At 45.9% G+C, this 25,000-nt stretch overlaps 3 protein-coding genes across 3 annotated transcripts in view; 1 reads left to right on the top strand and 2 right to left on the bottom strand.

Annotated features, from left to right (window-relative positions):
* pcif1 (phosphorylated CTD interacting factor 1) overlaps window positions 1–3,342 on the bottom strand; it is an 11,472-nt gene extending 8,130 nt beyond the window's left edge. Inside the window, exons 1-4 of the mRNA XM_055159300.1 lie at window positions 3,248–3,342; window positions 1,068–1,186; window positions 816–940; window positions 247–348 (exon numbers count right to left, since the gene is read on the bottom strand). Of these exons, the coding sequence (XP_055015275.1) occupies window positions 247–348; window positions 816–940; window positions 1,068–1,186; window positions 3,248–3,333 (432 nt within the window). The 5' untranslated portion in view covers window positions 3,334–3,342. The remainder of the gene's footprint in view (window positions 1–246; window positions 349–815; window positions 941–1,067; window positions 1,187–3,247) is intronic.
* A 463-nt stretch (window positions 3,343–3,805) lies between these two features.
* Window positions 3,806–12,493, bottom strand: zgc:77375 (uncharacterized protein LOC402927 homolog). The gene is made up of 9 exons (XM_020917479.2): window positions 12,437–12,493; window positions 10,929–11,120; window positions 10,418–10,530; window positions 7,984–8,074; window positions 7,787–7,817; window positions 5,888–6,065; window positions 4,696–4,875; window positions 4,072–4,264; window positions 3,806–4,008 (listed from the first exon to the last, which is right to left on the bottom strand). The coding sequence occupies exons 1-9, from the start codon at window positions 12,491–12,493 to the stop codon at window positions 3,862–3,864; spliced, it is 1,182 nt and encodes a 393-aa protein (XP_020773138.2). The 3' UTR covers window positions 3,806–3,861.
* A 1,610-nt stretch (window positions 12,494–14,103) lies between these two features.
* snrpb (small nuclear ribonucleoprotein polypeptides B and B1) lies at window positions 14,104–22,108 on the top strand. Its single transcript, XM_055159314.1, has 7 exons — window positions 14,104–14,262; window positions 17,065–17,216; window positions 18,594–18,705; window positions 20,706–20,858; window positions 21,391–21,517; window positions 21,735–21,860; window positions 21,955–22,108. The coding sequence occupies exons 1-7, from the start codon at window positions 14,260–14,262 to the stop codon at window positions 21,993–21,995; spliced, it is 714 nt and encodes a 237-aa protein (XP_055015289.1). The 5' UTR covers window positions 14,104–14,259; the 3' UTR covers window positions 21,996–22,108.
* Window positions 22,109–25,000: the final 2,892 nt, after the last annotated feature.

Raw genomic sequence — 25,000 nt, 5'->3', positions numbered from 1 at the left:
GAGAGAGAGAGAGGACAGAGAGAGGAGAGAGAGGACAGAGAGAGAGGAGAGAGAGAGAGAGAGGACAGAGAGAGGACAGAGAGAGAGAGAGAGAGACAGAGAGAGGAGAGAGAGGACAGAGAGAGAGGACAGAGAGAGAGAGAGAGGACAGACAGAGAGAGAGGACAGAGAGAGAGAGGACAGAGAGAGAGAGAGGACAGAGAAGAGAGAGAGGACAGAGGAGGTGGTAGGCGACATGAACAGGACCTTTGGGCGCTTGTTGGTGGTTTGCTCTTCGCTCATCCTCCTCTTCCTCCCGTTGGCGTCTCCTCCTTCGGCCGGAGCGGCGTTCAGCCCCAGAGGATCCGACTGGAACCACAAGAGACGTGAGACACAACACAACAGCTCCTCTACAGGCCACACGAGGAACTACAACGACACAACAGCTCCTCTACAGGCCACACGAGGAACTACAACGACACAACAGCTCCTCTACAGGCCACACGAGGAACTACAACGACACAACAGCTCCTCTACAGGCCACACGAGGAACTACAACGACACAACAGCTCCTCTACAGGCCACACGCGGAACTACAACGACACAACAGCTCCTCTACAGGCCACACGAGGAACTACAACGACACAACAGCTCCTCTACAGGCCACACGCGGAACTACAACGACACAACAGCTCCTCTACAGGCCACACGCGGAACTACAATTACTACACAAAGACAGGTACATGCAGAGCTGTTCACCACTAATATTAGTAAATTAAGATAATAATAATAATAATTATTAAAATAAATATAATAAAAGTGTGAAAGAGGCTTACGATGACGTCATGCTGGCCCAGGACCGGCACCTCCCACAGACTCTGATTAGTGAATCTGTTAAAATAATACGGACGATTCTCTCTGCGACTCCAGCACTTAGACCAGCCCGCCTGCACCAGCTCATCTGAAACACACACACACACACACACAGAGACACAAACACACACACACACACACAGAGACACACACACACACACACACGAGATTAGACTGCACCGAGGAGGAGGAGAAAGAGACAGATGAGGCGTTACCTGGCAGCTCAGGTGGCTTCGTGGGCGTGTTTGGAGAAAGGGGCGGGGCTTGAGAGGACGCGGGGGCGGAGTCTCCCTTCACTGAGGTCTGATCAGACGCCATCTTGGATTCATCCACGCTGAAAAATCACATTTACCACAGTGAAATCATATCTACTACGCTGAAAAATCACATTTATCACACACAAAAAAACACATTTACCACACACACAAAAATCACATTTACCACACTAATTAAAAAATCACATTTACCACACTAATTAAAAAATCACATTTACCACACACACAAAAAAATAAATCACATTCACCACACTAATAATAATTTAAAAAAAATTTAAAAATCACATTTACAACACTAATAATAAAAATTTAAAAAAAAATCACATTTACCACACACACACAACAAAAAATCACATTTACCACAAACAAAAAAATCACATTTATCACACTAATAAAAAATCACATTTACCACACTAATAATATTTTTTTTAAATCACATTTACCACACTAATTAAAAATAAAATTAAAAAATCACATTTACCACACTAAACAAATTAATTAAAATAATTTACCATGCTAAAAAATTAATAAAAATCATTTACCACACTAAAAAATTTTGAAAAATCATTTACCACACTAAAAAAATTTGAAAACTCATTTACCACACTAAAAAATTTTGAAAAATCATTTAACACACTAAAAAAATTAATAAAAATCATTTACCATGCTAAAAAAAAATATATCACATTCACCACACTAAAATTAAAAATAAAAATCACATTTACCACACTAATTAAAAAAATAATAATAATAAAATAAAAAATCACATTTACCACACTAAAAAAAATAATAAAATCACATTTACCACACACAAAAAATTACATTTACCACAAAAAAAAAAAATCACATTTACCACACTAATAAAAAAAATTACATTTACCACACACACACACAAAAAAAAAATCACCTTTAACACACTGAAATCATATCTACCACACTGAAAAATCACATTTACCACAATTAAAAATCTAATTTACACTTTATTATCACATTTACCACACTAATAAAAAATAAAATGAAATCACACTTATACTTTAGTATTACACACAGGATAACCACTCTGCCACTGTCACAGCTGCACACATTACTAACACACGACACAGCGCCATCGTGTGGCGAGGAACTCAACGTACAAAAACTCATTAGATGATCCAAAATATAAGTTAGAAATTAAATATAATGTTGTATTTCATGGAGTTTAGGCAGCCAGGGTACGGCTCACCGGGGAGCGGGGTGTACGGCTCACCGGGTGGGGGGGTGTATACGGCTCACTGAGGGGGGGTTTACGGCTTACTGAGGAGAGGAGGGTACGGCTCACAGGGCCCTGAGGAGGGGGGTACGGCTCACTGGGGAGCGGGGCACGGCTCTTTGGGGCACGGCTCTCTCTGTAGCGGGGCACGGCTCTTTGGGACACGGCTCTTTGGGCAGAGGCAGAGCGGCTCCGGGTCCAGAGCCGCGGTCAGGGACGTAAACACGGGGCTGCAGCTGCGGTCTGCCGCTGCGGAGGAGCGCGGGGAGCCGCACAGAAGATGGCGGCCCGCGGTCATGAGTCGTTCAGTCGGACATAGTTACGGGCCGTGGGGACTTTCGGCTGAATTAAACTCACATTTCACTCAGAAAAGCGCCGTAATCGCGCTATAAACGCGCCGCTGTTTTCGGTGAACGCAGCGCAGCGCCATGGTTACACGCATGCGCCGTGAGGCCCGCGCTCACAAACACGGAGAAGGAGGAGGCGGGAAAAGCGGGGGGAGGAAACAAAAGGCTGCGGAGACACGGCTCCGAGCCCCGAGTCCTCACACCGAGCCCGGCCCGGCCTCACGGCGGCCCGCGGAGCTCCGGCCGCGGGGACAGAGCTCCGGGTGTCTCCCGCCGCGTGTCCCGGGGCCGTCCTCCCGCGGGGACGGGCTCCCGAGCGGAACGGGCGCTGTTGTTTAGGCGCCGCTCCGCTCTTAAGATGGCGGACCCGCCCCTGCCACAGCGCTGCGATTCCCGCTTCAGTTTAGTGCGTTTATTTCCGAACCGAGCGTCTCTCCGCGCGTTTGCACAGTCCCGTCCGCAGCCGCGGAGCTTCCGCCGCTTCCCGGCGCGTCCCGGGGGACGTGCGGGGGCTCTGGACTCACCTGGAGCGGGTCAAAGCGGAGCGCTGCGGGTCCTGTCCGTGTGTGTCGGGTCCTCGGCTCCGCTCCCTCCCCGCCGCCTCAGACATCTTTACAGGGACTCGAGGAGCCGCACTGCGCAGGCGCGCCTCTGGACCTGCTTCCGCCGCACAGCCGCCGCCATGTTGGAGCTGCCAGAGTTTGGTTCTTTCTGAAGTTTCAGGAGTTTAAATGTGAAACAAACTGAATAAACTAACTCAAGTGTGGAGTTAAATAAAAAAAAAACTCATTCCCCATGTCTCACCAGTATCTCAGGTTTCACATTTATCACATGTGCTTTGCATGACACAGTAATAACACATCACAAACAGTAATAACATCACGAATATTTAATGTTTTATTCACTTTGAGAGTCAAAGAACAAGACATGACAACAACAACAGCAACTCACGAACCTGAAGTTTGATTAAATCACAGTCAAATAAACAAAAACATTAGAATTAGAGCAGTTCTTCTCAGTGTGACGCTGATCACGTCTGCGGCGCTCTAGTGTTCATGTATCATATATTTCGTGGGCATCGGTTCTATCTTCAGTTTACATGTTTATTCATCATTATTTTCTGTTTGTTTCTGTGGTTTTACTCGAGTCCTTCCCTCTGCAGGATCAGCTCCACCGCCTCCTCCACGTCCTCCACCGTGTGTCGAGGCTGCAGCAGCTCCGCCTCCAGCCCCGCCCACTGGTCTGGGGGCGGCGGGGAGGCGGGGTCAAACACACCTGTGCACACCTGGCACACACGCACACAGGTTAGGGTCAGACCTTTTCACACGTCCAGACTGTTGTCACTCACCAGGACAGAGTGACACTCGTCTGCGCCCGACACCAGCCCCTCCTCCTCCTCAGGGACTCCCCCTGTCGCCATGGAAACCGCCTCCCCTGTCGCCACGGAGACCCTGCGTGATGCTGTCGCCGCGGTGACGGCGTTATGTTTGAGGAAACGATCGTAAAGATTCGCACCGTACACATCGGTGAGAGGATTGTCCCTGAACGACAAGAGAAGAGTGAGGACGCGACGGGAGGCACCTGACACACACGGGGACGACACCTGACACACACAGAGAGGGCGCCTGTCACACACGGGGAGGGCACCTGACACACACAGAGAGGGCGCCTGTCACACACGGGGAGGGCACCTGACACACACGGGGATGACACACACACAAGAGGGCACCTGACACACGGGGACGACACCTGACACACACAGGGAGGGCACCTGACACACACGGGGAGGGCACCTGTCACACACGGGGAGGGCACCTGACACACGAGAGGGCATCTGACACACGAGAGGGCACCTGACACACAGGGAGGGCACCTGACACACACACACACACGGGGAGGGCACCTGACACACACACACACGAGGGCACCTGACACACAGTGTGATGGGGGGGCATGTGGGAGGGCATCTGACCCGATGGCGTAGATGGTCCTGAGGCGGGCTGATGATGTCATCTGTGATGTCAGCAGGTGTTCTGCGTAGCGATAGGTCAGAAGACTCGGTTTCCCGAGCAACGCCTCAATCTGAAGCTCCGCCCCCGTCAGCCTCTTAAACACCGACTCCAGACAGAGCACGAAGACGCCGTGCCCGAACCTGTACACAACTATATTACTACTACTACTACTGCAGTACAAGTACTACTACTACTACTACTACCTCCAGACAGAGCACGAAGACGCCGTGCCCGAACCTGTACACAACTATATTACTACTACTACTACTGCAGTACAAGTACTACTACTACTACTACTACCTCCAGACAGAGCACGAAGACGCCGTGCCCGAACCTGTACACAAATACTACTACTACTACTACTGCAGTACAAGTACTACTACTACTACTACCTCCAGACAGAGCACGAAGACACCGTGCCCGAACCTGTACACAAATACTACTACTACTACTACTGCAGTACAAGTACTACTACTACTACTACTACCTCCAGACAGAGCACGAAGACACCGTGCCCGAACCTGTACACAACTATATTACTACTACTACTACTGCAGTACAAGTACTACTACTACTACTACTACCTCCAGACAGAGCACGAAGACGCCGTGCCCGAACCTGTACACAAATACTACTACTACTACTACTGCAGTACAAGTACTACTACTACTACTACTACCTCCAGACAGAGCACGAAGACACCGTGCCCGAACCTGTACACAACTATATTACTACTACTACTACTGCAGTACAAGTACTACTACTACTACTACTACCTCCAGACAGAGCACGAAGACGCCGTGCCCGAACCTGTACACAAATACTACTACTACTACTACTGCAGTACAAGTACTACTACTACTACTACTACCTCCAGACAGAGCACGAAGACACCGTGCCCGAACCTGTACACAAATACTACTACTACTACTACTGCAGTACAAGTACTACTACTACTACTACCTCCAGACAGAGCACAAAAATGTGATCAAACCTGCAGAAATATACACTGTAGTAGTAAGTATTATATAAGCTCTTACAGTTGTAGTACTGTAGCTGTAGTGCTGTAGTTGTAGTAGTTGTTGTCGTAGTACTTGTTGTACTTGTAATAGTAGTAGTACTGTAGTAGTAGTAGTAGTACTTTGGTTGTACCTGGGGCTGGGGGCGGGGCTCTTCCACAGCAGGTCGGGGTTGCAGACGATGATTGGCAGTTGAGGGGCGGAGCCTGGGGGCAGGTGGGCGGAGCCTGGGCTCCCATTGGTCAGAATGACGTCGATCATGATCTGCAGGTGACTCTCCCAATGGGTGGGCTCCCCGAACAAAAGAACCCCTTTAACGAGAGAACGAGAACAGAAGAACCCCTTTAACGACAGAACAGAAGAACAGAGGAACCCCTTTAACGAGAGAACAGAAGAACCCCTTTAACGAGAGAACAAGAACAAAAGAACCCCTTTAACGAGAGAACGAGAACAGAAGAACCCCTTTAACGAGAGAACAGAAGAACAGAGGAACCCCTTTAACGAGAGAACAGAGAAGAACCCCTTTAACGAGAACAGAACCCCTTTAACGAGAGAACAGAAGAACAGAGAACCCCTTTAACGAGAGAGAGAACAGAGAACCCCTTTAACGAGAGAACAGAAGAACCCCTTTAACGAGAGAACAGAAGAACAGAGGAACCCCTTTAACGAAGACCCCTTTAACGAGAGAACAGAGGAACCCCTTTAACGAGAGAAACAGAAGAACCCCTTTAACGAGAGAACAGAAGAACAGAGGAACCCCTTTAACGAGAGAACAGAAGAACCCCTTTAACGAGAGAACGAAGAACAACAGAGAACCCCTTTAACGAGAGAACAGAAGAACAGAGGAACCCCTTTAACGAGAGAACAGAAGAACAGAGGAACCCCTTTAACGAGAGAACAGAGGAACCCCTTTAACGAGAGAACAGAAGAACCCCTTTAACGAGAGAACAGAGGAACCCCTTTAACGAGAGAACAGAAGAACCCCTTTAACGAGAGAACAGAAGAACAGAGGAACCCCTTTAACGAGAAGAAGAACAGAAGAACAGAGGAACCCCTTTAACGAGAGAACAGAAGAACCCCTTTAATGAGAGAACAGAAGAACAGAAGAACCCCTTTAACGAGAGAAACAGAGGAACCCCTTTAACGAGAGAACAGAAGAACAGAGGAACCCCTTTAACGAGAGAACAGAGGAACCCCTTTAACGAGAGAACAGAAGAACAGAGGAACCCCTTTAACGAGAGAACAGAGGAACCCCTTTAACGAGAGAACAGAAGAACAGAGGAACCCCTTTAACGAGAGAACAGAAGAACAGAAGAACCCCTTTAACGAGAGAACAGAAGAACAGAGGAACACCCTTTAACGACAGAACAGAAGAACCCCTTTAACGAGAGAACAGAGGAACCCCTTTAAAGAACAGAGAACAGAAGAACCCCTTTAACGAGAGAAACAAGAACAGAGAACCCCTTTAACGAGAGAAAGAAGAACCCCTTTAACGAGAGAACAGAGAGAACCCTTTAGACAGAGAACAGAAGAACAGAGGAACCCCTTTAACGAGAGAAAAAGAAGAACCCCTTTAACGAGAGAACAGAAGAACAGAGGAACCCCTTTAACGAGAGAACAGAAGAACAGAAGAACCCCTTTAACGAGAGAACAGAAGAACATGGGGCGGCACTAGTTCAGTTGGTGGAGCATTCGCCCACTGATCTGAAGGTTGCTGGTGTGATTCCAGCTCCCACAGATGAATGCTACCGTTGTATCCTTGGGCAAGACACTTAACCCACCTCGCCCCTAGTGTCTGTGTATACTGTGTGAGTGGTTCCTTGTTGTAAAGCACTTTGAGCCTTGAAGGTCAAAAAGCACTATAGAAAAATGTGACCATTTATCAACATCTTTAACGAGAGAACAGAAGAACCCCTGTCACACACCTGTCACACACCTGTCACACACCTGTCACTCACAACTCTAGTCACTGTGTAACGCGTTTATACTGTGTGTGACTTGGACTTGGACCTGGACCTGGTCTTGTACTCACCCTGGATCTTCGGCAGCGTCTGAAGTTGAGACTGAAACACACAGAGGTCAGAGGTCACACATCTGAAAGCCACGCCCCTTTCCCTAAACCCCGCCCTCTGCAATACAAGGAAGTATACAGTCTTTTATTTTGACAGGACCTGTGTACAGTCTTTTATTTTGACAGGACCTGTGTAGAGTCTTTTATTTTGACAGTACCTGGGCAGGTCGGGGGTCATGGGCCACGGCGTCCAGCAGGGGGCAGTGTTTCCTCACGTCATCGATCGTCACGATTTTATCAAAACCCAACCTTTAAAATCACAGAAAGGAAGAACCAGGACTAGACCAGGACTAAACCAGGACTAAACCAGGACTAAACCAGGACTAAACCAGGACTAAAGCAACCTTTAAAAACACAAATTAAAACTGTTAAAACTGTTCTCGTAGTGTTTTATTTTGAAGGAGACAGTAGTCATGTTTTATTTTGACGGAGGCAGTAATATTGTTTTATTTTGAACGAGACAGTAGTCGTGTTTTATTTTGAAGGAGACAGTAATAGTGTTTTATTTTGAAGGAGACAGTAGTCATGTTTTATTTTGAAGGAGACAGTAGTAGTATTTTATTTTGAAGGAGGCAGTAGTCGTGTTTTATTTTGAAGGAGACAGTAGTCGTGTTTTATTTTGAAGGAGACAGTAGTCGTGTTTTATTTTGAAGGAGACAGTAATATTGTTTTATTTTGAAGGAGGCAGTAGTCGTGTTTTATTTTGAAGGAGACAGTAGTCATGTTTTATTTTGAAGGAGACAGTAGTCATGTTTTATTTTGAAGGAGACAGTAGTCGTGTTTTATTTTGAAGGAGACAGTAGTCGTGTTTTATTTTGAAGGAGACAGTAGTCGTGTTTTATTTTGAAGGAGGCAGTAGTCGTGTTTTATTTTAAAGGAGACAGTAGTCGTGTTTTATTTTGAAGGAGGCAGTAATATTGTTTTATTTTGAAGGAGGCAGTAGTCGTGTTTTATTTTGAAGGAGGCAGTAGTCATGTTTTATTTTGAAGGAGACAGTAATCGTGTTTTATTTTGAAGGAGACAGTAGTCGTGTTTTATTTTGAAGGAGACAGTAGTCGTGTTTTATTTTGAAGGAGGCAGTAGTCGTGTTTTATTTTGAAGGAGGCAGTAATATTGTTTTATTTTGAAGGAGGCAGTAATATTGTTTTATTTTGAAGGAGACAGTAGTCATGTTTTATTTTGAAGAAGACAGTAGTCGTGTTTTATTTTGAAGGAGACAGTAGTCGTGTTTTATTTTGAAGGAGACAGTAGTCGTGTTTTATTTTGAAGGAGGCAGTAATATTGTTTTATTTTGAAGGAGGCAGTAGTCGTGTTTTATTTTGAAGGAGGCAGTAGTCGTGTTTTATTTTGAAGGAGGCAGTAGTCGTGTTTTATTTTGAAGGAGAAAGTAGTCGTGTTTTATTTTGAAGGAGGCAGTAATATTGTTTTATTTTGAAGGAGGCAGTAGTCGTGTTTTAGTTTGAAGGAGAAAGTAGTCATGTTTTATTTTGAAGGAGGCAGTAATATTGTTTTATTTTGAAGGAGGCAGTAGTCATGTTTTATTTTGAAGGAGACAGTAGTCGTGTTTTATTTTGAAGGAGACAGTAGTCGTGTTTTAATTTGAAGGAGACAGTAGTCGTGTTTTATTTTGAAGGAGGCAGTAGTCGTGTTTTATTTTGAAGGAGGCAGTAGTCGTGTTTTATTTTGAAGGAGACAGTAGTCGTGTTTTATTTTGAAGGAGGCAGTAATATTGTTTTATTTTGAAGGAGACAGTAGTCGTGTTTTATTTTGAAGGAGGCAGTAGTCGTGTTTTATTTTGAAGGAGACAGTAGTCGTGTTTTATTTTGAAGGAGACAGTAGTCGTGTTTTATTTTGAAGGAGACAGTAGTCGTGTTTTATTTTGAAGGAGACAGTAGTCGTGTTTTATTTTGAAGGAGACAGTAGTCGTGTTTTATTTTGAAGGAGGCAGTAATATTGTTTTATTTTGAAGGAGGCAGTAGTCGTGTTTTATTTTGAAGGAGGCAGTAGTCATGTTTTATTTTGAAGGAGACAGTAATCGTGTTTTATTTTGAAGGAGACAGTAGTCGTGTTTTATTTTGAAGGAGACAGTAGTCGTGTTTTATTTTGAAGGAGGCAGTAGTCGTGTTTTATTTTGAAGGAGAAAGTAGTCGTGTTTTATTTTGAAGGAGGCAGTAATATTGTTTTATTTTGAAGGAGGCAGTAGTCGTGTTTTAGTTTGAAGGAGAAAGTAGTCATGTTTTATTTTGAAGGAGGCAGTAATATTGTTTTATTTTGAAGGAGGCAGTAGTCATGTTTTATTTTGAAGGAGACAGTAGTCGTGTTTTATTTTGAAGGAGAAAGTAGTCATGTTTTATTTTGAAGGAGGCAGTAATATTGTTTTATTTTGAAGGAGGCAGTAGTCATGTTTTATTTTGAAAGAGACAGTAGTCGTGTTTTATTTTGAAGGAGACAGTAGTCGTGTTTTATTTTGAAGGAGGCAGTAGTCATGTTTTATTTTGAAGGAGACAGTAGTCGTGTTTTATTTTGAAGGAGACAGTAGTCGTGTTTTATTTTGAAGGAGACAGTAGTCGTGTTTTATTTTGAAAATCAGACCTGTGGGCGATGTCTCTGATTGGTCCTTGTCCCGACACCAGCACGACTTTGTGATGAAGACTCTTCATCATCGTCAGGGGGCTGTACGACAGGACCACCTGCTCCGGCCGCACCTGCCAATCAGAGAGAAGAGAGAGAGTCAGACAGCCAATCAGAGAGAAGAGAAAGTCAGACAGCCAATCAGAGAGAAGAGAAAGTCAGACAGCCAATCAGAGAGAAGAGAGAGTCAGATGGCCAATCAGAGAGAAGAGAGAGTCAGATGGCCAATCAGAGAGAAGAGAAAGTCAGACAGCCAATCAGAGAGAAGAGAGAGTCAGACGGCCAATCAGAGAGAAGAGAGAGAGTCAGACGGCCAATCAGAGAGAAGAGAGAGTCAGACGACCAATCAGAGAGAAGAGAGAGAGTCAAACGGCCAATCAAAGACAAGAGAGAGTCAGACGGCCAATCAGAGAGAAGAGAGGGTCACCTGTCCTGTCACCTGCAGCAGCTCTGACAGCTGATTGGCTCTCACCTGGGCGTGCAGCAGCTCTGACAGCTGATTGGCTCTCTGCTCGCGGTGACAGCTTCCCGCGTTGGTCACAAACACCACTGGAAACAGGAAGTCCTTGTTTGGGCGCTGGAGCCTCTTAAAGGCGCGGCGCGCGGCCGGAACCACGGAGCGACCACGAACCAGAACCCCGTCCACGTCCAGAAGAAGACCGGCCTGAACCAGAACCACACGCAGAACTGAACCAGGACTGAACCAGGACTGAACCAGAACCACACGCAGAACTGAACCAGGACTGAACCAGGACTGAACCAGAACCACACGCAGAACTGAACCAGGCCTGAACCAGAACCACACGCAGAACTGAACCAGGCCTGAACCAGAACCACACGCAGAACTGAACCAGGACTGAACCAGGACTGAACCAGGACTAAAACAGGACTAAACCAGGACTAAACCAGAACCACACGCAGAACTGAACCAGGACTGAACCAGAACTGAACCAGGACTAAACCAGGACCGAACCAGAACCACACGCAGAACTAAACCAGGACTAAACCAGGACTGAACCAGGTCTAAACCAGGACTAAACCAGGTCTCAACCAGAACTAAACCAGGACTAAACCAGGTCTAAACCAGAACTAAACCAGGACTAAAACAGGACTAAACCAGGACTAAACCAGGTCTCAACCAGAACTAAACCAGGACTAAACCAGGTCTCAACCAGAACTAAACCAGGACTAAACCAGGACTAAACCAGGACTGAACCAGGACTAAACCAGGACTAAACCAGGACTAAACCAGGACTGAACCAGAACTAAACCAGGACTAAACCAGGTCTAAACCAGGACTAAACCAGGACTAAACCAGGTCTAAACCAGGTCTAAACCAGGTCTAAACCAGGACTAAACCAGGTCTAAACCAGGAAAACTAAACCAGGTCTAAACCAGGTCTAAACCAGGACTAAACCAGGTCTAAACCAGGACTAAACCAGGTCTAAACCAGGACTAAACCAGGAATAAACCAGGACTAAACCAGGTCTAAACCAGGTCTAAACCAGGACTAAACCAGGTCTAAACCAGGACTAAACCAGAACTAAACCAGGACTAAACCAGGACTAAACCAGGTCTAAACCAGGACTAAACCAGAACTAAACCAGGTCTAAACCAGGACTAGACCAGAACTAAACCAGGTCTAAACTAGGACTAAACCAGGACTAAACCAGGACTAAACCAGAACTAAACCAGGACTAAACCAGGACTAAACCAGGTCTAAACCAGGTCTAAACCAGAACTAAACCAGGACTAAACCAGGACTAAACCAGGACTAAACCAGGTCTAGACACACACATGATCCCAGTACAGGACTTTTGAAGCGTCCCTCAGAGTCGTGGGATTTTGGGTAGAAACAGAAACAGAAACAAAAAAACAGAAATCAAAAACGTGATCGTGTCAAATCCGTAAATAAACCGAATCTGATTTCACCAAAACATGAAAATATGAAACAAACAACAAGTAAAATTCAAGTCAAACCTGAGGAGCTCCACACGACGCACGTCTGAAGAACTGAAGACCTGCTCTAGACCACATCCTGAACCGGGTCTGAACCAGGTCTGAACCGGGTCTGAACCGGGACTGAACCAGGTCTGAACCAGGTCTGAACCAGGTCTGAACCGGGTCTGAACCGGGACTGAACCAGGTCTGAACCAGGTCTAAAGAAGGTCTGAACCAGGCTCAAAGCAGGTCTTCCTCAGGTCTTGGTCAGATCTTGGTCAGGTCTTCCTAAGGTCTTGCTCAGGTCCTGGTCAGGTCCTGGTCAGATCTTGGTCAGGTCTTCCTCTAGTCTTGCTCAGGTCCTGGTCAGGTATTCCTAAGGTCTTGCTCAGGTCCTGGTCAGGTCTTCCTAAGGTCTTGCTCAGGTCTTGCTCAGGTCCAGGTCAGGTCTTCCTCAGGTCCTGGTCAGGTCTTGCTCTTGGTCTTGTGAGTGGTGTTGTGTGGAGCGGCCCAGGTCCTGCTGTAGTCCCGGTTTGGTCCTCGTGTGGTCCTCGTGGGTCTCGTGGTCCTCGTGGGTCTCGTGGTCCTCGTGGGTCTGGTGAACAGGAGCGGTGAGGTTCTTCATTAACTCGTTAGACTCTGGAATCTTCCTCAGACTCGAACACCGACGAACTTTTACACTTTTACATCTTCCTCCTTTTCTTTGGTTTCTTTTTGTTTCTTTTTGTTTGTTTTTGTTCCTCTGGGGTTGTGGGTTCGATTCCCCAAAAGCTCCTCCCACCTGGTGATGTCATCAGACCTGGTTTAGTCCCGGTTTAGACCTGGTCTAGTCCTGGTTCAGTCCTGGTTTAGTCCTGGTTTAGACCTGGTTTAGTTCTGGTTTAGTTCTGGTTTAGTCCTGGTTTAGTCCTGGTTTAGTCCTGGTTTAGTCCTGGTTTAGTTCTGGTTTAGTCCTGGTTTAGTCCTGGGTCCTGGTTTAGTTCTGGTTTAGTCCTGGTTTAGTCCTGGTTTAGACCTGGTTTAGTCCTGGTTTAGTTCTGGTTTAGTCCTGGTTTAGTCCTGGTTTAATTCTGGTTTAGACCTGGTTTAGTCCTGGTTTAGTTCTGATTTAGTCCTGGTTTAGTCCTGGTTTAGACCTGGTTTAATTCTGTTTTTTCTTTCAGTTCCTTTATTGGTTTTATAATTTTTTATGTTTTATTTGTGTGTGTTGGTATTTTTTTTTTTTTTTGTTTTATAATTGAAAAAAAAAAAAAAAATTAAATAAAATTCTGTTGTTCAGAAATAAACAAAAGTCCATTAGTCCAGTTTTCTGCGCGTGTGATTGGCTGGTTGTTAAATGGAGGCGTGTGATTGGCTGGTGGGTAAATGGGGGCGTGTGATTGGTTGGTGGGTAAATGGGGGCGTGTGATTGGCTGGTTGGTACATGGAGGCGTGTGATTGGTTGTTCTTTGTGGTTTTAAATGTTCTTTTGTGTTGTTTTATTTCTCGTGTTTATTTCAGACATATTCACTCATTCTTAGATTTTATTCATTTTCAGGACGATTTTTAATCATTTAAATATTATTATTTCTGAAAGTCGATGGAAAAATAGATTTAACTTATAAAGAAACACTTATTTCATATTTAATAATAATAAAAAGTTATAATTATTCTACTTTTAGTGACGCTTTTCCTCGGGGGTCAGAGGTCAGTTTGCGGCAGGCGGAACCTCTTTTTCGTTCCGCTGTTTCCGCCCGGACCCGCTCCCCGCTCCGTCACTTCCTGTGCTGTGTTTTAAAGCGGCCCGGGCCCAGTCCGCGGCTGAATATTTTTGGTTTGATTTTGGTGAATCCGCTCGGATCGGCGCCATCGGAACCGCAGTCATGGTGAGCGGGGCCCGGGGGGTTCGGTACCGGCCCGGTCCACGCGCGCAGACCGGTATTGACGCGAGGATGAAGCCGAAAGTGCGCGCTCTTCCCCGGGGAAAGTTCGAGGCTCCCGCGGCGCTTCGGACGTTGATCTTACGTCGCGTTTTGTCTTTGAGTTTCACGTTTTGTTTTTTCTTACGCTCGTTCGGTTCAAGTTTCCTCCGGGGCCGTGAAAACTACAACAACAACGAGGCGAAGTTTAAGTTTATTTGTCCGTAAATGAAGCGAGAACCCGAACACGACCCGAACAGAACCTGTGGTCCGCTCCGGTCCAGTCATTCATCTACCCGTTTACCCGATCATTCATTCATTCATCCATACCTCCATTCATTCATTCATTCTGCTCCGGAGGGTCTTTACTCGGTCTTTACTCGGTCTTTACTCGGTCTGTAGTCGGTTTTGACTTGGTCTGTAGTTGGTTTTTAGTCTGTCTGTAGTCGGTCTGTAAAGACAGACTACAGACAGACTAGTCAGTCTTTACTCGGTCTTTACTCGGTCTTTTTACTCGGTCTTTTTACTCGGTCTTTTTACTCGGTCTTTTTAGTCGGTCTTTTTTACTCGGTCTTTTTACTCGGTCTTTTTACTCGGTCTTTTTACTCGGTCTTTACTCGGTCTTTTTACTCGGTCTTTACTCGGTCTTTTTACTCGGTCTTTTTACTCGGTTTTTACTCGGTCTTTTTAGTCGGTCTTTACTCGGTCTTTTTAGTCGGTCTTTACTCGGTCTTTTTAGTCGGTCTTTTTACTCGGTCTTTTTACTCGGTCTTTACTCGGTCTTTTTACTCGGTCTTTTTAGTCGGTCTTTTTACTCGGTCTTTTTAGTCGGTCTTTTTACTCGGTCTTTACTTGGTCTGTAGTTGGTTTTTAGTCTGTCTGTAGTTGGTCTGTAAAGACCGACTACAGACCGACTAGTCAGTCTTTACTCAGTCTTTTTACTCGGTCTTTTTACTCGGTCTGTAGTCGATCTGTAGTCGGTCTGTAGTCTGCGTGTAGTTGTGTGTGTGTGTGTTTGTGTATATTTGTGTGACAGTTGTGTATTTGATGTGTGTATTTGTGTGTGACAGTTGTGTATTTGATGTGTTTGTGCGTTTCAGACGGTGTGTGTGACAGTTGTGTGTTTTTGTGCGTTTCAGACGGTGTGTGTGACAGTTGTGTGTGTTTGTGCGTTTCAGACGGTGTGTGTGACAGTTGTGTGTTTTGTGCGTTTCAGACGGTGGTGTGTGTGACAGTTTGTGTGTGTTTGTGCGTTTCAGACGGTGTGTGTGTGACAGTTGTGTGTGTTTGTGCGTTTCAGACGGTGTGTGTGACAGTTGTGTGTGTTTGTGCGTTTCAGACGGTGTGTGTGACAGTTGTGTGTTTGTGCGTTTCAGACGTGTGTGTGTGTGACAGTTGTGTGTGTTTGTGCGTTTCAGACGGTGTGTGTGACAGTTGTGTGTGTTTGTGCGTTTCAGACGGTGTGTGTGACAGTTGTGTGTGTTTGTGCGTTTCAGACGGTGTGTGTGACAGTGTGTGTGTTTGTGCGTTTCAGACGGTGTGTGTGACAGTTGTGTGTGTTTGTGCGTTTCAGACGGTGTGTGTGACAGTTGTGTGTTTGTGCGTTTCAGACGGTGTGTGTGACAGTGTGTGTGTGTTGTGTGGTGTTTGTGCGTTTCAGACGGTGTGTGTGACAGTTGTGTGTGTTTGTGCGTTTCAGACGGTGTGTGTGACAGTTGTGTGTTTTGTGTTTGCGTTTCAGACAGTTGTGTGTGTTTGTGCGTTTCAGACGGTGTGTGTGACAGTTGTGTGTTTGTGCGTTTCAGACGGTGTGTGTGACAGTTGTGTGTGTTTGTGCGTTTCAGACGGTGTGTGTGACAGTTGTGTGTGTTTGTGCGTTTCAGACGGTGTGTGTGACAGTTGTGTGTTTTTGTGCGTTTCAGACGGTGTGTGTGACAGTTGTGTGTGTTTGTGCGTTTCAGACGGTGTGTGTGACAGTTGTGTGTGTTTGTGCGTTTCAGACGGTGTGTGTGACAGTTGTGTGTTTTTGTGCGTTTCAGACGGTGTGTGTGACAGTTGTGTGTTTGTGCGTTTCAGACGGTGTGTGTGACAGTTGTGTGTGTTTGTGCGTTTCACGGTGTGTGACGTGTGTGTTCAGACGGTGTGTGTGACAGTTGTGTGTTTGTGCGTTTCAGACGGTGTGTGTGACAGTTGTGTGTGTTTGTGCGTTTCAGACGGTGTGTGTGACAGTTGTGTGTTTGTGCGTTTCAGACGGTGTGTGTGACAGTTGTGTGTGTTTGTGCGTTTCAGACGGTGTGTGTGACAGTTGTGTGTGTTTGTGCGTTTCAGACGGTGTGTGTGACAGTTGTGTGTTTGTGCGTTTCAGACGGTGTGTGTGACAGTTGTGTGTTTGTGCGTTTCAGACGGTGTGTGTGACAGTTGTGTGTGTTTGTGCGTTTCAGACGGTGTGTGTGACAGTTGTGTGTGTTGTGCGTTTCAGACGGTGTGTGTGACGTGTGTGTGTGACAGTTGTGTGTGTTTGTGCGTTTCAGACGGTGTGTGTGACAGTTGTGTGTGTTTGTGCGTTTCAGACGGTGTGTGTGACAGTTGTGTGTGTTTGTGCGTTTCAGACGGTGTGTGTGACAGTTGTGTGTGTTTGTGCGTTTCAGACGGTGTGTGTGACAGTTGTGTGTTTTTGTGCGTTTCAGACGGTGTGTGTGACAGTTGTGTGTGTGTGTGTTTGTGCGTTTCAGACGGTGTGTGTGACAGTTGTGTGTTTGTGCGTTTCAGACGGTGGGGAAGAGCTCGAAGATGCTGCAGCACATCGACTTCAGGATGCGTTGTATTCTTCAGGACGGACGCATTTTCATCGGGACGTTTAAAGCTTTCGACAAACACATGAACCTGATCCTGTGTGACTGCGACGAGTTCAGGAAGATCAAGTCAGTCTGTGTGTGTGTGTGTTGTGTGTTTTTGTGTATGTTTGTGTGGGGTGTTGTGTGTGTTGTATGTTGTGTGTTGTGTGTTGTGTGTGTTTTAAATGTGGTGTGATGTTTGTGTGTGTGTGTGTGTGTGTTTGTGTTGTGTTGTGTATGTTTGTGTGTTGTGTGTTTTAAATGTGGTGTGATGTTTGTGTGTGTTGTATGTTGTGTGTTTGTGTGTGTGTTGTGTTGTGTTGTGTATGTTTGTGTGTTGTGTGTTTTAAATGTGGTGTGATGTTTGTGTGTGTTGTGTTGTGTGTGTGTTTGTGTGTTGTGTGTTTTAAATGTGGTGTGATGTTTGTGTGTGTTGTATGTTTGTGTGTGTGTGTGTGTTGTGTTGTGTGTGTTTGTGTGTTGTGTGTTTTAAATGTGGTGTGATGTTTGTGTGTGTTGTGTGTGTGTGTTGTGTTGTGTATGTTTGTGTGTTGTGTGTTTTAAATGTGGTGTGATGTTTGTGTGTGTTGTATGTTTGTGTGTGTTGTGTGGTTTAAATGGTCTGTGTTTGTGTGTGTTGTATGATTGTGTGTGTTGTATGTTTGTGTGTGTTGTATGTTTGTGTGTGTTGTGTGTTTTTGTGTGTTGTGTGTGTTTTAAATAGTCTGTGTTGGGTGTTGTGTGTGTTTTAAATGGTGTGTGGTGTGTGTTGTGTGTGTTGTATGTTTGTGTGTGTTTTAAATGGTGTGTGTTGTGTGTGTTGTATGTTTGTGTGTGTTTTAAATGGTGTGTGGTGTGTGTTGTGTTGTTTGTGTGTGTTGTGTGTGTGTGTGTGTTGTGTGTGTTTAAATGTGTGTGTGTGTGTTTTGTGTGTGTGTGTGTTGTGTGTGTGTGTTGTGTGTGTTTTAAATGGTGTGTGTTGTGTGTGTTGTATGTTTGTGTGTGTTTTAAATGGTGTTGTGTGTGTTGTGTGTGTTGTATGTTTGTGTGTGTTGTGTGTGTTTTAAATGGTGTGTGTGTGTGTGTGTGTGTTGTGTGTTGTGTGTTTTAAATGTGTGTGTGTGTGTGTTTGTGTGTGTTGTGTGTGTGTGTGTGTGTGTGTATGTTTGTGTGTGTTGTGTGTGTTTTAAATGGTGTGTGTGTGTGTTTGTGTGTGTTGTATGTTTGTGTGTGTTGTGTGTTTTAAATGGTGTGTGTTTGTGTGTGTTGTATGTTTGTGTGTGTTTTGTGTGTGTTGTGTGTGTGTGTTGTGTGTTTTAAATTGTCTGTGGTGTGTGTGTGTTGTATGTTTGTGTGTGTTGTATGTTTGTGTGTGTTGTGTATGTTTGTGTGTGTTGTGTGTGTTTTAAGTGGTGTGTGTTGTGTGTGTTGTGTGTTTTAAATGGTGTGTGGTGTGTGTTTCAGACCTAAGAACACGAAGCAGCCGGAGCGAGAGGAGAAGAGAGTTCTGGGTCTGGTTCTGCTCCGAGGAGAAAACCTGGTGTCCATGACGGTGGAAGGACCTCCTCCTAAAGACGTGAGAACCTCTGTCTCTGTGTGTCTCTGTCTCTGTGTCTGTGTGTCTCTGTGTGTCTCTGTGTCTGTGTGTCTCTGTGTGTCTCTGTGTGTATCGGTCTGTGTGTCTCTGTCTGTGTGTCTCTGTCTGTGTGTCTCTGTCTCTGTGTGTCTCTGTGTCTGTGTGTCTCTGTGTCTGTGTCTGTGTGTCTCTGTGTGTATCGGTCTGTGTGTCTCTGTGTGTCTCTGTGTCTGTGTGTCTCTGTCTCTGTGTCTGTGTCTGTGTGTCTCTGTGTGTATCGGTCTGTCTGTCTCTGTGTGTCTCTGTGTCTGTGTCTCTGTGTCTCTGTGTCTCTGTGTGTCTCTGTCTCTGTGTGTCTCTGTGTGTCTGTGTGTCTCTGTCTCTGTGTGTCTCTGTGTGTCTCTGTCTCTGTGTCTGTGTCTGTGTGTCTCTGTGTCTGTGTGTCTCTGTCTCTGTGTGTCTCTCTGTGTGTCTCTGTCTCTGTGTCTGTGTCTCTGTGTCTCTGTCTCTGTGTGTCTCTGTCTCTGTGTCTCTGTGTGTATCGGTCTGTGTGTCTCTGTCTCTGTGTGTATCGGTCTGTGTCTCTGTGTGTCTCTGTGTCTGTGTCTCTGTGTGTCTCTGTCTCTTCCTCACGTGTGTGTGTGTCTCTGTGTGTCTGTCTCTTCCTCACGTGTGTGTGTGTCTCTGTGTGTCTCTGTCTCTTCCTCACGTGTGTGTGTGTCTCTGTGTGTCTCTGTCTCTTCCTCACGCGTGTGTGTGTCTCTGTGTGTCTTTGTCTCTTCCTCACGCGTGTGTGTGTCTCTGTGTGTCTGTGTCTGTGTCTGTGTCTCTGTGTGTCTGTCTCTTCCTCACGTGTGTGTGTGTCTGTGTGTCTCTGTGTCTGTCTCTTCCTCACGTGTGTGTCTGTGTGTGTCTGTGTCTCTGTCTCTTCCTCACGTGTGTGTGTGTGTCTGTCTCTTCCTCACGTGTGTGTGTGTGTCTGTCTCTTCCTCACGTGTGTGTGTGTGTCTGTGTCTCTGTCTCTTCCTCACGTGTGTGTGTGTGTGTGTGTCTGTCTCTTCCTCACGTGTGTGTGTGTCTGTGTCTCTGTGTCTCTGTCTCTTCCTCACGCGTGTGTGTGTCTCTGTGTGTCTGTGTCTCTGTGTCTGTGTCTGTGTGTCTGTCTCTTCCTCACGTGTGTGTGTGTGTGTCTCTGTCTGTGTCTCTGTGTCTGTCTCTTCCTCACGTGTGTGTGTGTGTGTGTGTGTCTGTGTGTCTGTCTGTCTCTTCCTCACGTGTGTGTGTGTGTGTCTGTGTGTCTGTGTCTCTGTCTCTTCCTCACGTGTGTGTGTCTCTGTGTCTCTGTCTCTTCCTCACGTGTGTCTGTGTCTCTGTGTGTCTGTCTCTTCCTCACGCGTGTGTGTCTGTGTGTGTGTCTGTCTCTTCCTCACGTGTGTGTGTGTGTCTGTGTCTCTGTCTCTTCCTCACGTGTGTGTGTGTGTGTGTCTGTGTGTCTGTGTCTCTGTCTCTTCCTCACGTGTGTGTGTGTGTGTCTGTGTGTCTCTGTCTCTTCCTCACGTGTGTGTGTGTGTGTCTGTGTGTCTGTGTCTCTGTCTCTTCCTCACGTGTGTCTCTGTGTGTCTGTGTGTCTGTCTCTTCCTCACGTGTGTGTGTGTGTGTCTGTGTGTCTCTGTCTCTTCCTCACGCGTGTGTGTGTGTCTCTGTGTGTGTCTGTGTCTCTGTCTCTTCCTCATGCGTGTGTGTGTCTCTGTCTCTTCCTCACGCGTGTGTGTGTCTCTGTGTGTCTCTGTCTCTTCCTCACGTGTGTGTGTGTCTCTGTCTCTTCCTCACGTGTGTCTGTGTCTGTGTGTGTCTCTTCCTCATGCGTGTGTGTGTCTCTGTGTGTGTCTGTCTCTTCCTCACGTGTGTGTGTCTGTGTGTCTGTGTCTCTCTCTTCCTCATGCGTGTGTGTGTCTCTGTCTCTTCCTCACGCGTGTGTATGTGTGTTTTTGTTGTTTCAGACGGGCATCGCCCGCGTGCCCCTGGCAGGTGTGGCAGGTGGTCCCGGCGTGGGCAGGGCGGCCGGCAGGGGCGTCCCGGCGGGCGCTCCGATGGCGGCAGCGCCGGCGGGTCTGGCGGGTCCCGTGAGGGGAGTGGGCGGACCCTCGCAGCAGGTGAGGCCCCGTTACCATAACAACAACAACAACCCTCACTAAATAGATTTATATCTGTTTAGATTTAGATTCAAGTAAAACGACACTTCTGACACTTTATTCAACTAAATAAATGTTTTTATTTTATTTTAGTCCAACCAGGAACTAAAACCACAAACCTAAAAACAAAACAAAAATCCAAATGGGAAAACAGGTGTGAAGGTTTTTTATTTTTAATTTTATTTTATTTTATTTATTTTTTTTTGCAAAACTATATTTAGTTAAAAAGAACAAACTTGACTCCTAAAAATTGTAATAAATTTTATTTTTTTTGTTCTTTAGTGAAATAATTGTTGAAGTTTGATAAAGATGTTTCATGTGTCAGTTTGTTTTTAGTGCAGAAAGACGAGACGCGACGAGTGATTCAAAAAAACAAAAACTAAACTGCAGCTCGTGTGTGAACCGGAAAAAAACAACACAATAAAATCAACAAAACTCTGGCGGGGTCAGAGGTCAGACTCTGGTCTTTAACCTTTGACCTCTTGTGCCTCAGGTCATGACCCCTCAGGGCAGGGGCACCGTTGCCGTGGCGGCGGCCGGCGCCAGTATCGCGGGAGCGCCCACGCAGTACCCCCCCGGACGAGGAGCCCCGCCCCCTATGGGCCGAGGAGCGCCCCCAGGTCAGACTCACTCCTGATTGGCTCCCGTGTCTGTGTGCTCTTCTCTGATTGGCTCCTGGGTCTGTGCTCTTCTCTGATTGGCTCCCGTGTCTGTGTGCTCTTCTCTGATTGGCTCCTGGGTCTGTGCTCTTCTCTGATTGGCTCCCGTGTCTGTGTGCTCTTCTCTGATTGGCTCCCGTGTCTGTGTGCTCTTCTCTGATTGGCTGTTGTGTTGCAGGTATGATGGGCCCGCCCCCTGGCATGCGCCCGCCGATGGGTCCCCCAATGGGGATGCCCCCGGGCAGAGGTGCTCCCATGGGCATGCCTCCCCCCGGCATGAGGCCCCCTCCCCCGGGCATGAGAGGTGAGTCCGAGTCAGGGTCCGGGTCCAGGTCCAGGTCTAGGTCCGGGTCTGTGTGTTTCGTGTTTCAGTCTCTAACTCCGTCCTCTCTCCTCAGGACCCCCTCCCCCCGGGATGAGACCGCCCCCGCGCCCCTGATGCCCTCCCACACCCCCGGAGCCTGGGCCTGGTCCTGGTCCTGGTCCTGTTCCTGTTTGTACAGTTTTTTTCTTTTGTACTTTAGTTTTTAATAAAGTCGTTGACACACTTTGGTCTGAGTCATTTTATTGTTTTTTATTATTATTATTATTATTATATATATATATATATATATATTTTTTTTTTTTTTTTTATTATTATTATTTTTTTGTATTTTATTATTATTTTTTTTTTGTATTTTATTATGCTTTTTTTATTTATAATTTTTATTTTTTTCTTGTTAAAGGCTGAGAGCAGAGCGCCCCCTGCTGGTCGTTTGTGTCATGTTCTTGGTTCTGTGATTTTCGTTGTTTTCGTTCGCCACAAAAATGTTCACATGCTAAAAAAGAAAAAAAATCACAAAACTCTGACAGAACTTTTGAATTTAGTAAATAAGTTTAAAAATACAATTTCAGTGATTCTGTCGTTGCTGAAATAAATTAATTTGGAAAAATAATCACGCAAAAAGTAAAATACTAAAACGGCACAAAGAGAATTTCTTGAACACGTCGCACAAAAACAACTGTAAAAAAACAAATGATTGACAGGTTTGTGTAGCTGTGTGTCTGAGGCGACATCGCACACACACAATAACACAACACAATAACACAACACAATAACACAACACAACTCTGCAGGGACTGAACACGGATCTATGAGACACAAATACACACACACAAATACACAGACTTGTTTGGGTCAAATACAGAAAATCTGCTTCAAAACTCCAAGAAAATCACAGTTTTTGTTTGTTTTATTATTACAGACCCGACGTGTCCCAGGTTTTGATTTGGAAACTCGGGTCACCCTCGAGTCAGCTTCGAGTCAGCGCAAAAATATAAGAAATAAAGTCATGGGGAAAAAAATTTAACACTGTGATTGTATTAATCTGGTTCTGTTCGGTTTTGTCTGTTTTTTTTTGGTTTGTTTTTGGTTTTTTGCAGTACCGGGAAATCACGTGACTGGCCGCAAGTCACGTGACGCGGTGTTTTTGGCGGAAGTGAGTCTGGGTCCGCGGCACGAAGAGTCTGAAGGTAAAACTCTAAAGTCTCTAAAGTCTCTAAATTTAACCCGAGGAAACTTCACAACCAACCGACCCCTGCAGAACCTCAGGCCGAACCTCCAGAACCTCCCGGCGGGGACGGGAGCGGGGACGGGAGCGGGGACGGGAGGGACGGGACGGGGACGGGAGCGGGACCGGGGACGGGAGCGGGAGCGGGGACGGGACGGGACGGGGACGGGAGCGGGGACGGGAGCGCTCAGACCCGGGGTGAAACGTCTGCAGGGTCCGTGTCAGGTTCTGGAGGTTCTGGACGTTTCACAAATGTTTGACGGAATCTAGTTTTTTTTGTGTGTGTGTGTGTTTTTTTTGTTTGTCTTGTGACTTTTCGCGTTAATCACGTGACTTATGAAACAGTCACGTGATTAACGCGAAACTTTAATCGGAACTAAACCATGTCTAAACCAGGTCTAAACCAGAACTAAACCAGGACTAAACCAGGACTAAACCAGAACTAAACCAGGACTAAACCAGGACTAAACCAGGACTAAACCAGGACTAAAACAGGTCTAAACCAGGTCTAAACCAGAACTAAACCAGGTCTAAACCAGGTCTAAACCAGGACTCTAAACCAGGTCTAAACCAGGTCTAAACCAGGTCTAAACCAGAACTAAACCAGGACTAAACCAGAACTAAACCAGAACTAAACCAGGACTAAACCAGGACTAAACCAGGACTAAACCAGGACTAAAGCAGGTCTAAACCAGGTCTAAACCAGAACTAAACCAGGTCTAAACCAGGTCTAAACCAGGTCTAAACCAGGACTAAACCAGGTCTAAACCAGGTCTAAACCAGAACTAAACCAGGACTAAACCAGACTAAACCAGGACTAAACCAGGACTAAACCAGGACTAAACCAGAACTAAACCAGGACTAAACCAGGACTAAACCAGGTCTAAACCAGAACTAAACCAGGTCTAAACCAGGTCTAAACCAGAACTAAACCAGGACTAAACCAGGACTAAACCAGGTCTAAACCAGGTCTAAACCAGTCTAAACCAGAACTAAACCAGGACTAAACCAGGACTAAACCAGGTCTAAACCAGGTCTAAACCAGAACTAAACCAGGACTAAACCAGGACTAAACCAGGTCTAAACCAGGTCTAAACCAGAACTAAACCAGGACTAAACCAGGTCTAAACCAGGACTAAACCAGGTCTAAACCAGGTCTAAACCAGGTCTAAACCAGGACTAAACCAGGTCTAAACCAGAACTAAACCAGGACTAAACCAGGACTAAACCAGGTCTAAACTAAACCAGGTCTAAACCAGGACTAAACCAGGACTAAACCAGGACTAAACCAGGTCTAAACCAGGTCTAAACCAGGTCTAAACCAGGACTAAACCAGGACTAAACCAGGTCTAAACCAGGTCTAAACCAGGACTAAACCAGGTCTAAACCAAGTCTAAACCAGGTCTAAACCAGGTCTAAACCAGGACTAAACCAGGTCTAAACCAGGTCTAAACCAGAACTAAACCAGGACTAAACCAGGTCTAAACCAGGACTAAACCAGGACTAAACCAGGTCTAAACCAGGACTAAACCAGGACTAAACCACTAAACCAGGACTAAACCAGGTAAACCTAAACCAGGTCTAAACCAGGTCTAAACCAACTAAACCAGGACTAGCAGGTCTAAACCAGGTCTAAACCAGGTCTAAACCAGAACTAAACCAGGACTAAACCAGGTCTAAACCAGGTCTAAACCAGGTCTAAACCAGAACTAAACCAGACTAAACCAGGACTAAACCAGGTCTAAACCAGTCTAAACCAGGACTAAACCAGGTCTAAACCAGGTCTAAACCAGACTAAACCAGGTCTAAACCAGGACTAAACCACTAAACCAGGTAAACCAGGTCTAAACCAGGTCTAAACCAGGACTAAACCAGGACTAAACCAGGTCTAAAC

This window comes from Boleophthalmus pectinirostris, unplaced genomic scaffold (genome assembly GCF_026225935.1).
Source record: "Boleophthalmus pectinirostris isolate CB_2022bp ecotype Guang Dong unplaced genomic scaffold, ASM2622593v1 HiC_scaffold_23, whole genome shotgun sequence".
In the NCBI taxonomy this organism is placed as follows: Eukaryota; Metazoa; Chordata; class Actinopteri; order Gobiiformes; family Gobiidae; genus Boleophthalmus; species Boleophthalmus pectinirostris.
The sequence above is the reverse complement of the archived record's forward strand: the minus strand, read 5'-3'. Positions and strand labels throughout refer to the sequence as shown.